Genomic DNA, 14,238 nt, shown 5'->3' on the forward strand with positions numbered 1-14,238 from the left:
TAGACAGCAACAAAATCTCTTGATCAGTCGAGGTCTGAGCTATCATTTGTCGCGCATGCGCACTCAACCCTCCGAGCGGCAGGTCGGAATGGCAAGTGAGCCCGGATGAAGCCACGCCCACTTCCTCCCAGTTCCCGCCACCGCCGACCAATCAGGAGGCTCCGAACGGCCCACTGCAACTTTCCCCGCCAAACTCTAAAGACTGGAGGCGTAAAAAAGGAGCATTTTGCGCGGGCTGCTCCAGTTGCGGGTGACCTTTCGCTTCCAGCTTTTTTTTATAGACACTTATATATATATATATGTATAATATAATATATATAATATAATATGTATAATATTGCCACGTGAGATCTATACCTGGATCAAACGGAAGCATTTGGGATTGAGTGATACAGTTTTAATTTTTTTATTAATTTTTCCATCGGAGGAAGGGAAAAAGGCGCGCTTTCCCCGTCTTCGGATTTGCAAAGAAGCAGAGCCGAGAGAAAGAGAGAGAAGTTTTATTTTTTTTAAAAAAAAAGACAAGTAAACCAGGTGAGTGTCCTTTTTAAGACAGAAATCCGTAAAGCAATTGTATTTCAGAAGTGGCGCGTGTGGTGGATCTCAAGGCGATCTGCCCCCAGGTAAGTGCTGCCCAGCATTGCGGGGTGGGTCGGCTGCCAGAGGGGTGGGGCTGCTGCAATAGCGGGAAAATAAGTTGCAATTTTCTGTTAACCTTAATATACTGCTAATATACTGTTCGTTGTTTAAGCAGAGTCTATATTCTGCCCTTCCAGTCTACTCAGTTAAGCCAGATGGACTTAACTCCCAGATCGTTGCAGGGCAAGGGCTGCAGGGTGGCTGACCACACATTTTTTAAAAACGGCCACACGCATTCGTGAAACATACCCTGGAGTAGGAGCATTCATTGCAATGAATGTGAAGGGGAAAAAACCACTTTTAGACCTGTGCATGGACTTCCACGTCATCCCTGTGGGGTGGTGCGGAGTGAAAGCCTCTGCATGCAGGCACTGCCAAACTTGGCTCTCCAGCTGTTTGGGGACTACAACTCCCATCATCCCTAGGTAACAGGACCAGTGGTCAGGGATGATGGGAACTGGAGTCCCCAAACAGCTGGAGGGCCAAGTTTGGTCATGCCTTCAAGTGGGAAAGGAGGTCCCAATTAGGTTTACAGTGGTACCTCGGGTTACATACGCTTCAGGTTACATACTCCGCTAACCCAGAAATAATGCTTCAGGTTAAGAACTTTGCTTCAGGTTGAGAACAGAAATCGTGCTCTGGCGGCGCGGCAGCAGCAGCAGGAGGCCCCATTAGCTAAAGTGGTGCTTCAGGTTAAGAACAGTTTCAGGTTAAGTACGGACCTCCGGAACGAATTAAGCACTGTACTGGGATTTGCTCCCAAGTAGCATAGCATCTGTAGTATTATCAATGTGGGGTAATGGCCAATGTTAGCCACACTGAGAGTAGACCCATTGATTTCAATGGATCCATGGGTAGCGGGGCAGCTGCCCCCCTTAAATCAAGTAAACAAATAAAAAGAACTCACTGACCAATTGTGTGGCAGATAACTCGGTTTTGCCCTTCCGGACATAAAGCCTGCCCCTCACCCCAAAAATCCTGGCCACGCCCATGAACGGATCCACTCTTGAGTGGCTAAAGTTGGATATCCCCCCCTGAGTCCTTGGAAGAAAGCTTGCTAGAAATCCCACTGAAATGGACAGGGTCAAGGTTTGCTTTGCTCCACCTCAGATTTAGCACAGGCTTCCTTGGCCCTCAGCGCCTAGGGCTTGCCGATCGAAAGGTCGGCGGTTCGAATCCCTGCGGCGGGGTGCGCTCCCGCTGCTCGGTCCCAGCGCCTGCCAACCTAGCAGTTCGAAAGCACCTCCGGGTGCAAGTAGATAAATAGGGACCGCTTACCAGCGGGAAGGTAAACGGCGTTTCCGTGTGCAACTCTGGCTCGCCAGAGCAGCAATGTCACGCTGGCCACGTGACCCGGAAGTGTCTCCGGACAGCACTGGCCCCTGGCCTCTTAAGTGAGATGGGCGCACAACCCCAGAGTCTGTCAAGACTGGCCCGTACGGGCAGGGGTACCTTTACCTTTACCTTTTTCCTCGGCCCTCCAGATGTTTTTGGCCTACAACTCCCATGATCCCTAGCTAGCAGGACCAGTGGTCAGGGATGATGGGAATTGCAGTTTCAAAACATCTGGGGGGCTGAGGGAGCCTGTTTTAGCAGAAACAAACAGTGTGATTGTTGCCAGCCTTTTGCACAACAGTCTTGTTCCCCCTTGAAATTTTTAAGTTTTTGAGAAGTATGTTTCATTGAGTTCAATGGGACTTATTTCTAAGAAAACGGGTGCATACACCTATTGGTTTATTCTGGCCCCACGTCATAGTCCTTTTCCAGCTGGTCCTGTTAGCTAGGGATGATGGGAATTGTAGTCCGAAGCATCTGGAGGGCCCGAGTTTGCCTGTGTCTGAACTAAGGGGTGGGAGTCAGTCCTATTCTGACTAGAACCCATTGGAGTGAACTTATATTATTTTTTAGCAACCGCCAAAACACAAACAGTGAAACCCCAGGCGGCTGATACATTGGGTATGCATATTCAATCATGTACATATTCAATAATATTCCATAATAACATATTCAAATCAACCATATGTACACTTCTATATACCTTAACACTCCTCCTTCCACAAGGTTTATTTAACTTTTAACATGTTAATTGCCCCAAATTGTTCAAACCTACTCAAATAATTCAATATCTTCTCAAACCAATCCTCCTCTTTCTCACTGACCTCATCTATGTATCTTCACAGTTAAGTATTCTAAAATTATAATATTATTCAGTTTTCTCCTCCATTGGTTCACCCCTAGCTCTTACCCATTGGAGTTAACTTAGCATTATTTTCTTTTGGTGGTTCTGTTCTGAGCAGGGCATAATGGAATCCAACCCATTGAATACCCCCAGGCTGAGGGTGGCTTTTGAAAGGAATATGAGTATTCAAAGAATTTTTGAGCTGGATGGGGCACTAAGGATCATCTAGTCCAACCATCTAGTACTGTGTCCAGTTCTGGGCACCACAGTTCAAGAAGGACACTGACAAACTGGAACGTGTCCAGAGGAGGGCAACCAAAATGGTCAAAGGCCTGGAAACGATGCCTTATGAGGAACGGCTAAGGGAGCTGGGCATGTTTAGCCTGGAGAAGAGGAGGTTAAGGGGTGATATGATAGCCATGTTCAAATATATAAAAGGATGTCACATAGAGGAGGGAGAAAGGTTGTTTTCTGCTGCTCCAGAGAAGCGGACACGGAGCAATGGTTCCAAACTACAAGAAAGAAGATTCCACCTAAACATTAGGAAGAACTTCCTGACAGTAAGAGCTGTTTGACAGTGGAATTTGCTGCCAAGGAGTGTGGTGGAGTCTCCTTCTTTGGAGGTCTTTAAGCAGAGGCTTGACAACCAGATGTCAGGAGTGCTCTGATGGTGTTTCCTGCTTGGCAGGGGGTTGGACTCGATGGCCCTGGTGGTCTCTTCCAACTCTAGGATTCTATGAGTCTATGATTCTAACCCCATGCAATGGATGAGGGGGAAACAGCAGGAAAGGGCTGTTTGCACTCATGGGTTTCTCGTGGGTTTCTCAGGACACAGCTGCAGTTGGTGAACATTTTAGAATTGTTTTGCTTGCGGCCCTCCAGGCATTGCTACGCTGCAAACTCCCATCCTCAACCCCGACTTCTGGGGACTGCAGTCCCCACACCTGGCCCACATGGCAGGGCTGGTGTGAAGATAAAATGGGAGCCCCTTGGAGGGAATGGCAAGAGACCAAACCTTTTTCAGCCCAGGTTGCCGTTGAAATGGTGTGAGCAATGCCGCCTGTGTTGTTGTTTCTTGCAGGAAAGTGAGGCAGGGATTTCTAAAGCTTTTTTTTTGTTTGTCATGGAGCAATTGGGTCTGTCCCTATTTATAGACAGCTGCACTTTGGTGGGGTTTGCAGACAAACTGATACTTTACGGTTTTCCTACTGCAGGCTGTAACAGGAGGAAGTGCAATTAAGCAGCTTCTGGAACATGAAGGCGGCAAGCTTGCAAATCTGCTTCAGCCTTTGCCGCCATGCTGGCTGGGGGCTCATGGGAGTTGTAGTCCAACCAGGAGGTTGGCAGAGGCTGATCTTGTTGTTCCAGAAGTGGAGAGGGTGTTCTCCTCCACAGCTCCAGCTTTTGACCTTTGCAGTAATATATTGGGGGGTATTTTGTTACGGTTAAAGGTAAAGGGACCCCTGACAGTTAAGTCCAGTTGTGAACGACTCTCGGGTTGCAGCGCTCATCTCACTTTACTGGCCACTTTACATCTTTTCATCTCACTTTACTGAACAAGGCAGTCAACAGACAGTTGACTGTCCGCAGACAGTTTTTCCGGGTCATGTGGCCAGCATGACTAAGCCGCTTCGGGCGAAACCAGAGCAGCGCACGGACACACAGTTTACCTTCCCGCCCGAGTGGTACCTATTTATCTACTTGCACTTTGGTGTGCTTTCGAACTGCTAGGTTGGCAGGAGCTTGGACCGAGCTACGGGAGCTCACCCCATCACAGGGATTCGAACCGCCAACCTTCTGATCGGCAAGCCCAAGAGGCTCAGTGGTTTAGACCACAGTGCCACCCCCATCCCTTTGTTTAGGTTACGTAAACCCAAATTAATCAGGACATTATTGGTTTATCTCTCCCTTGGATCTTTTAATCCAGTGCTCTTCAACCTTGGGTTGCCAGATGATGTTGGACTACAACTCCCATCATCCTCAACTATTGGCCAGTCTGGCTGTGGATGATGGGAGTTGTAGTGCCAACAGCGTGGCATAATGGTTAGACAGTGTGAGAAACTCGGATATATATGCTAATTGCCAAATTGCACTTTAAACCTGGGTTATGATCGGCCAATAAAGCGAGATCAGCGCCGCAACCCCAGAGTCGGTCACGACTGAACCTAATGGTCAGGGATCCCTTTACCTATGATTGCTGCAACGGAATATCTAGCTGCTATTCCCCTGGTAGGGTGGTTATTATAATTATTATTATTATTCATTTAATTTCTATAACACTTAATATTTTAAAGAAAAAAACCTCAAAGTGATTGACAACACACTAAAACCAGTGTTAGAAACTCTCATATACGTATAAGCTAGGCGCCAAATGGCTCCTTAAACCAGGGTTACAGTCGCCAAAACGGAATGTCTAGTTGCCATTTGGGGATCAGACGGCTCAAGAGTTGTATTTCTCTATACGACTTTTTGGTTCCTAAAATTCATTATGATTGTGCAGATGACATATAATGGACAGAATTCTACAGGATGTGTGAAAACAGTCAGGATGCAAGGATTCCCAAGGCATGCACATCCCGATGGTGGCCTCAGGCTCCATCTTGGTACCTGGGCATCCATGCCTCAAACCCAGAAACCTGTCTTTCCCTCCTTCCTATTCCACCTTTATCTCAAAGAAGCTCAAAGGTGGTTTACTTTGTTCTCCCCCTCCAGCCTTTCCTGGAGACTCTAAGGATCAAACTGAAGGTGCTCTCCTACTAAGCTAGGGTTTGTGGGTGTTATGCCATTCCCTGAGTGGTTTAACAATTGATCTTTCTTCCCAGAGATCTCTGGGATCTCCTAACAACTCATGATTGTTCAAAGCAGCCTCATAGTGCCTTGAACCCATGGCGTGAATGTGGCCTTAAGTCTTTGTTCTGGGAATTTCTGGCTTACTGCATTAAAGGAGCAAAAAGCTGAATAAGAACTAAGATCTATTCATTCCCTTTGTCCCAACTACAAGTGTTAATGTAATCAACAATCCTGAGATGGTTGCATTTCTCAGTTGAAACCTTCTGGGCTTAATTCAATTTGCATCTTCTGTAGTTGTAATTTTACTGTATTTAGGGAGAATTGTTAATAAAAAAAACCTTTAAAAAGAAAGAAACCTGCTGGACTTAATGAAACTGCATGCTCTTTTTAAACTTAAGGGAATTATCAGTCTTTCTTACAAATAAGCCATCACAGAGTTGCAGCCTTAACTGCCTTTTGTTTTTAGGCGTGTCCAGAAGATGCATCATTTTAATGAATTAATTGATAATGATAAATAAGTATCCAGTTTTTAATTCTGGGTGACTTGCATCCAGGTAAATTCTTTTTGCAATTGTCCCACTGAAATTAACAGAGCTAAGTCAGCCTAGGTAGTTTATTTTCCGTTATTCTTGTGTGTGTGGGTACATCTTTGATGTATTAAAGTGAAGTTAACTAGCATAAAGCCAAAGGAAATGCCATTTATTTCTGAAATGGGATTTATGCAATTGAGTTTAGAGTGGCAATTGAAATTATTTCAGTTTCCGTGGTGCTACTGCAGAGAGCCCCTCCATAATCTCAACAGCTTTTGAAAATTAAGGTGGTTGTTGTTGATGAATATTTATTTTACCGCCTGCCCCTTTAAATGAACTCAGAAGCATAAAGATCTCTCCTTCCTGCTCCCTCTGTCTGCTCTTTTACATAATATCGCGAGAGGTGCTCTCAAATTCCCGTCCAACCCTCGCGCCGGGGGCGGTTTTTTTCAATTTTCGTGGCGCGCGCGAGGGAGAAGGGAAACGAGACACACACGCTTCGCGCCGTGGGAACGTGGTGCAGGCGAACTTGCTTTTGGTAGGGGGTGGGCGGGGACGGGGGCGGTGCCATAAGCGGCGGCCAATGCGGTCCGCCGCTATCCGGGGACTCAGCCAATGGGTGGTGGAGGTGGAGAGAGAGAGATTAAAAAAAAAAAGGCGGGGCGGGAGGAAAAAAAAATGCGGGAGCGATAGAAGCCCAAGTTTGGCTGAGAGGTCGCGCTGAGTAAGAGCGGCTCTGAGGGGATTTTTGTCGCTGGGGTGCGTAATTGTGGGTCTGGGGCTCTTTTTAATGAAGGCGGGCATAGGGCTCATTAATTGTGGAGGGGGGGAGCCGCTTTTTATTATTTTTATTATTATTATTTTTGGGTTGGGGGCGTTCAAAGTGGGGGGTTGCACTTTTTGTGGGGGGGGTTTGCATAAAATAGTGAGGCAAAGGGGGGTAGCGGCAGGCGAGGGGGTTGTTTTGGTGGTGGGGGGGGCTGTGGGGTTTAAGGGGGGACTGGTGGCAACGAGGTATTCCTGGCAAACGACAGTGGTGGGGGGGGCAAATGTGGGATAAGCAGGGGGGCTGGTGGTGGGGGGGCTCAAAGTGGATGGCCTACTTCTGAGGGGGCTCATGGGGCAGAATCTATAGGAGGGTGGGGGGGGAGCGGCACTTTCGCCCTGTGCTTCACTAGGGGTGGAAAAGGGGTAGGAGAATGAATAATTAATAATAATAATGATAATAATAATAATTTTTTATTTATACCCCGCCCTCCCCAGCCAAGGCCGGGCTCAGAGCGGCTTACAAGCAATAATAAAAACAAGGTGAATGATTACAAACTTAAAAACAAAAATAAAATACAACATTAAAATAATGGAACATTAAAATATTAAAATGTAGCCTCATCGCAGGAGAAAATAAAAAAATAAAATAATAATAATACTTTTATTTTGTTACGTTTGTTAATGTGTATGTGTGTGTGCGTGTGTGTACACACACACACACACACACACACACAGTGGTACCTCGGGTTACATACGCTTCAGGTTACAGACTCCACCAACCCAGAAATAGTGCTTCAGGTTAAGAACTTTGCTTCAGGATGAGAACAGAAATCGTGCTCCGGCGGTGCGGCGGCAGCAGGAGGCCCCATTAGCTAAAGTGGTGCTTCAGGTTAAGAGCAGTTTCAGGTTAAGAACAGACCTCTGGAACGAATTAAGTTCTTAACCCGAGGTACCACTGTATATAGATAGTGCCGTTCACTGCTTTGGGAGCCTTGAGTTAAAGAGCAATCAATAAAAAGCATTAAATAAATAAAACCCGTACTTTAGCAGGCAGCGGGATTGGGGTGGTGGCGGCTTGGAAGGAATTGTGTTTTTCCCCGGGGGTCGGGGGTGCTGGTAGTAATTGGGTTTGCATATGAGGGGATGTGCCTAGTATATATGTACATGTGTGCATGGGGGGGGGGCGCACAGGGAGAGACTGGAAGGGTTGCTGGGGTGTGGGAAAGCGAAGGGTGTTTCTGAGGAGCTCGGGAGGGGGCACAATATCAGGGGGGCAGGAAGGTGTAAAACACGTGCCAGGCAAATTTCACACTGGGATGTTGGGCCAGATGGGTTCTTTTGGCCTGACCCAGTAGCTAGGTTCTTCATGGTCCGATTCGGTATAATGCAGCTCCTGGTTGTGGGCTTGAGAACATGAGAGGAAATCTGCTGGATCAGGCCAGTCCGGCATACAGTTCTCATAGTGGCCAACCGGGGTACCCCAATGGCAGGACCTGAACACAGCAGTACTCATGTGTAAGAACTAGAGGGCATTTGGCCAGTTTCATCTTTAGTGCTTATCGGTATTATATTTAGAGGGGGGCCAGTGTGGGTCTTCTTCTTTAATTACAGTGAAAGTAGGAAAAGTTGTGAGAGAACAATTTGCCTCCTGAATTTCTGGTAGTAGAATTGTCCAGTGTAACTTTTTCCATTTAAAAATTTTTTTTCTCTTTCCCCCCAGTTTTTCTCCCTCCCACTTTATAACCTTGTATTAATACAACATTTAGAGAGTTATCACAGTTTTTTAAAAAGTTGATGGGCAAATAAATTGGTTTGGGCATGTATATATTATGAAATAATAACCGTATGCATGCAGTGTAGAGGGAAGAAAAATGCTGTTAATATAATTTGTGGAGTGATTGAAGGGAGGGGGTAGCATTTCTTTTCCCCGCTTTGCCCCATTTTCCCTCCTTGTGTTTGTAATCTTGTCCTTTGCTTGTCCCTTGACAAAGGTACAGCCACAATGTGGATTCAAGTGCGCAGCATGGATGGGAAAGAGACGCACCGAGTGGACTCCCTTTCCAAGCTCACCAAGGTGGAAGAGCTCCGGCAGAGGATACATGAAGTGTTCAGGGTGGCACCTGATAGGCAAAGGCTCTTCTACAGGGGCAAACAGGTACCCGTCTCCCATTGTTCTTCCCTCTCGTAACTGCCATCTTGTGCCATCCAGGCCCCACCTACGTTTAAAGCAGTATCATTCCACTTTAAACAGCTGTGGTTCCCCCAAAGAATCTTGGAAACTTCAGCTAGTTAAGAATGCTGAGTTGTTAGGACACCCCTATTCCCAATTCTCAGTCATTTAACAATGAACTCTGAGCACTGCAGCTCTGTGAGGGGAATAGGGAGTCTCTGAGCAGCCCTCAGTGCCTGTAACAAACTACATTTCCCAAGGGTTCTTCGGAAACTACCATGACTCTTTAAAGTGGGATGATACTGCTTTAAAGGTATGGTGCTGATTGGGCCCAAATCTTTATGTGTGGTGCAGAAGAAGGAAATGCATTTTTCAAGTCTCGGTTGAAAGAAACAAAGATTGGCTTTAAAAAGGAAGCTATGGGTTTGCTCCACCACTTTTAATATAAGGGCTTTTAAGCTTGAGTTTTGCACTAATAAAGTACAGTGGTGCCTCGCAAGACGGAAAGAATCCGTTCCGCGATTCTCTTCGTCTAGCGGTTTTTTCGTCTTGCGAAGCAAGCCCATTGACGGATTAGCGCTATTAGCGGCTTTTAGCGGTTTATCAGCTTAGCGGATAAGCGGCTTAGCGGATTAGAAAAAGGGGGGGAAAGGGGAAAAAAGTCGGAAAAACTCGCAAGACATTTCGTCTTGCGAAGCAAGCCCATTGACGGCTTAGCAGATTAGCGCTATTAGCGGCTTTTAGCGGCTTATCAGTTTAGCGGATAAGCGGCTTAGCGGATTAGAAAAAGGGGGGGAAGGGGAAAAAAGTCGGAAAAACTCGCAAGACATTTCGTCTTGCGAAGCAAGCCCATAGGGAAATTCGTTTTGCGAAGTGCCTCCAAAACAGAAAACCCTTTTGTCTAGCGGGTTTTTCGTCTTGCGAGGCATTCGTCTTGCGGGGCACCACTGTATTGTTGCAATGAATGCTAGGGTTCTGATGAAGCACATTGCTTTGTGAAGCAAGCACACCTACTGGTGGGGTTATGTAAGAAGCTGGCAGAAATGCATCTTAACATAGCATGCATGCATTGAGTGCTGCTGGAGCTGTTGTGCCTGCAGGGTAGAACTAATGCAGGTTTTCATCCTGCGGTTGGTAGTAGCTGCTTGGTCATTGATGTTAATGGGCAACCAAGGATTGAAATTCGTAGCTAGATTGTTAACTTTACAAATGTGCTTAGACTGAGAATGAGTCCTGGCTAGTAGCCTCTTTGGAGAGAGTTGCATGAATTGATTGAGAACTTTTGAGCTAAGTTTATTGCTAACTTTGTTAAAAAGGAAAACAACAACAACCCTGACTTGCACTGCCATCTAGCGACTTTGTACTGACACATGCTCTTTCAGTGATCTCTCCGTCTTAGTCCTGAGGTATCTCAATGTACTTGTTTCCTCTAGTGTTCTGCTGAAATCAGTGTTCTGATGTTAAGTTGGCATTTTGGAAAGATTGTTGTTGCTTCAGTCCTTGTAAATGGGATTCAGAGTGATATATAAAGTAATTGTCTTTTGTTAGGTAAATATATTTGCATTTAGCTGCTCTTCCATTCTGCTTGATGGTGTGTTCTGTGAATTTGAAAAGCTTGTGAAAAGATATGGGGTAATACTTGAGTTTAAATCTTGGCAAAACAGAAGCACTGTGGATGCATGGTTCCCATGTCTGGGAGATTCACTAGTTGCCTGTTCTGGGTGGGCTTGCACAAACTCTGGAGAAGTACATACACATTTTGTGGGTACTTGGGATGTAGATGTGTCACTTGAGGCTTAGGATACCTTAGTGGCTAGGTATACCTTTTACCAGCTTCACATCTGTCTGGGATAGGTTGGTTACAGTGGCTCAAGCACTGTAATGTGGATAGACTACAATATTGTATGTGGTCTATGTGGGGCTTATTCTTGAGGTTGGTGTACTGTAGAAAATTCAGCTGGTGAGAATTCTGCAGCCCTGTTATGTTGGCTAATGACAACATAACACCTCAGTTGAGAGCTGCTTTGTGTGCCAGTACAGTGGCAACCTATATTCAAGGTTTTACCTTTTTCATATAAAACTAAATAACCCGGGGCCAGTGTACTTTAAAAGATCACCTTATTCCTTATACTGTATATCTTTCTGAACTTGGTGATCTGTCACTGAGACATTTCTAGCATGTCAAACTGTCCTCTGCATGAAATTGTGTGCTTAGTGTGACGGCACACTGCAGTTACGAAACTCTTTACCTAATGAAATCAAGCTGGCACTGTCTGTAATGAGTTTTGGACGCCAACTGAAGACTTGCTTATTTCAGCAAGCCACCATAGGAGAACATTTACTCTTTCTTGTTATATGACCCATTCTGTACTTGTGATTCTTTAATGTATTTTGCTTTAATTTCATTTTTTGATGGTTTTAGTTGTAATTTGAGATATTGTGCACCATATCAGTATTTTTTTGTGACTTTGCAGTATTGAAATGAAAAAATAATTCAGGGATGCGTTCAGAATGAGAAGGAAAATAGGGTCCTTGTCCAGGTGAGCGAGTGTTTTCTTAATGTTACTGTCTTTCGAAATTAGTCAGGCATGTTCTGCAACTGGTGCAAGTCCATTGTGACCATGTGTAGATCTCTGGATGCCAGGTTGGCGACTGGGGAAAGAAAAATGTTATTTAAGAGAAAGATCTGAAATATTTTTCTTGAAGCTTGTATTAGTTTTATTCTGGATTGTTTTATTTGATGTCTTAATTTGTTGTAAAGTGCTTTGAGTTTTGTTCTTTAAACTAAAGCGGTATAGAAAGAGAATAAATAATAAAAATAAAAATCCCATTGGAGGGGAATCAGCGTCAGCACATTCTGTTGTTGTGACCATAGCTTAGGTTTAAGGTGCCATTTGGTGATTAGATTATATCTCTGTGTATGTGTTTGCAAGACCTTGAAGAACTGTCAAGGTCTGAGCTTGAGATTGTTCAAAACTGTTGAAAATGTGGGCTGTTGGAGTTTTGTCTGTTTGATTTGGTATTTTACATGCCCACTTTAATACATCATAACATTCCCATAGCATTTGAAGGGGTGAATAATTTCCCTTAAACCGGTGATTTGTTCCAGGGATCCCTGGCTCCTCAGTACACAGGCCACTAATTGTGGATAAACTTCCCCAAAAGACAGCTAGACACCAGTGATGCTTTTCTGAAATGCACAGCATAGGGTAGTATTTCATTCAAGGATGCATTCTTGTTTCATGTAGATAGTGATGGGAGAATGAACTATCTTATTTTTCGCCCTATAGGACGCACTTTTCCCCCTCCAAAAATGAAGGGGAAATCTGTGTGCGTCCTATGGGGCGAATACAGGCTTTCGCTGAAGCTTGGAGAGTGAGAGGGGTCGGTGTGCACCGACCCCTCTCACTCTCCAGGCTTCAGGAAGCTATCAGCAAGCCTGGGGAGCCCGCGGGAGTTCCCGCAGGACTCCCTAGGCTGCGGGTAGCAGCCTGCCGCCTGGTGCGCGGAGCGCCCTGAAGCAGAGTGCCCCACGCACCGGACAGATATCCGCAGCCTGGGGAGCCCTGCGGGAGTTCCCTGAAACTAGGTGCGTCCTATGGGACGGAGCGTCCTATGGGATGAAAAATACGGTATACACCCCACAAGAGGGATGGGAAATATGTAGTTTGGCAGCATCTAGAGGGCTGCAGCTCAAATAATCCCCGACCACTGGCTGTGCTGGCTAGGACTGATGGGAGCTGGAAGTCCAACAACATCTGCAGGGCCACATGTTCACTATCCCTGCCCTAGAATACATCCCAGGCTATGAACATAGGAAGCTGACTCAGTATTGCAGCAAGAGAGGAATCCAGGGGTATATAGACTGGGGTTCCTTGGCAAGCACTTCAGTATAGAGAGGGTTTGCTGAAGGTGGTGAAGCTGAAAATTATTTCCTTTAGGCTTCCAGAAATGCTAGTTAGGTGGATTGCTGCGTGTTAAAACTTGAGCTACCGTATATCTTTGTTTGGAGGAAGTGGTCTGTCCTTATTTGATGCTAGTTAGGAGCTAGCCATGAACTTTACGAAAGCTTTTGTAAGCACTGTGCAGATCTTAAACAATATGACAGCCCTGCATGCTGTCATAAATCCAGTATAAAAAGGGATGGGGACAGAAGAGAAAATGGAATGAGACTATGGTGTGGTTCAGATGTGACATATTTTTTTGTCAGTGCTCCCTTATGTGCACTAATGCATGAGTTCTAGGGTTTGTTAAACTTTAAATTCATGTTTACTTGCTGTGGCTTAATCTATAGCAAGTGGAAGTCGAGCCTGCCCCATCTATCAGCCAAAGGAGGAGGAGCTCTCTGCATGAAAGGGCACTGTGTTCCAGCTGCCAGTTACATTAGATTTCATAGCTGAAGGGAGGCACAGTGGCCTCTTGGCGCCAGCCCGGTGACTTGGAGCCCCTGGGTGGTTGTACACTGTGTCTCCCAGGAAGAACATAATGGCAATAGAGAGATCAAATTGGCCCCGACATTGGCCAGTGAAGCTGTAGGTGCTCCAAGGATTGTTTTCCTCTTCCCTATTCCTTTTGTGCCACATTGATTACATTGTAAGCCTGTGAGCCGGGACATTGCTATAGTTGCAGAGGGGTGTGTGTGTGTGTGTGTGTGTGTGTGTGTGCTTGGGAAACTTAATTAAATATAGATTGCTTATATTTCTATGCCACTTTTAATTCAAATGAATCTCAAAGTGGCTTGCAAACAATAAATAACAATAACATAACAAAACACAATAGAACATCACAAATGCAGCATAAATAATATAAAATAATTAACAAACATCAATAAAACAATTACAATCTGTAAAACACTATTAACAAAATTGCAACAAAAATAAGCTAAAAATCACAATTACAGCAAAAGTCACTATACGATTAATAAATCAATAAGACATTTTTAATCTATAAAACAATATTAGCCACATTAATAAAATCGCAACTAAAAAAAAAAAGCTAAGCATTCATAGCTAAAACTTTTACTTTATCTCCTAGAATGTTGCTGGAGATAGTTAAGTTTCCTTGCAACTAAAACTTTGGTTGCAGGCTGCTGTTAAGAGACCCAGGGGCAGGAGCAGTAAGAGAAACATGGCAATGTCCTATCCCAGAGGTTTTCAACCTTT

The 14,238-nt window shown here is 45.1% G+C and overlaps 1 protein-coding gene across 3 annotated transcripts in view; it reads left to right on the forward strand.

Moving 5' to 3' along the window:
* Positions 1 to 243: 243 nt before the first annotated feature.
* The window catches only part of UHRF1 (ubiquitin like with PHD and ring finger domains 1), a 32,868-nt gene continuing 18,873 nt past the window's right edge, over positions 244 to 14,238 (forward strand). Inside the window, exons 1-2 of one of the 3 annotated variants that reach the window (XM_079960548.1) lie at positions 244 to 534; positions 8,898 to 9,061. In XM_079960548.1, the coding sequence (XP_079816674.1) occupies positions 8,909 to 9,061 (153 nt within the window). In that variant the 5' untranslated portion in view covers positions 244 to 534; positions 8,898 to 8,908. Of the gene's footprint in view, positions 535 to 6,610; positions 6,677 to 6,800; positions 6,863 to 8,897; positions 9,062 to 14,238 lie in introns of those variants that run through there. The other 2 variants (XM_079960547.1, XM_079960546.1) reach the window with 2 other exon arrangements.

Source organism: Podarcis cretensis (genome assembly GCF_951804945.1).
Source record: "Podarcis cretensis genome assembly, chromosome: 18".
In the NCBI taxonomy this organism is placed as follows: Eukaryota; Metazoa; Chordata; class Lepidosauria; order Squamata; family Lacertidae; genus Podarcis; species Podarcis cretensis.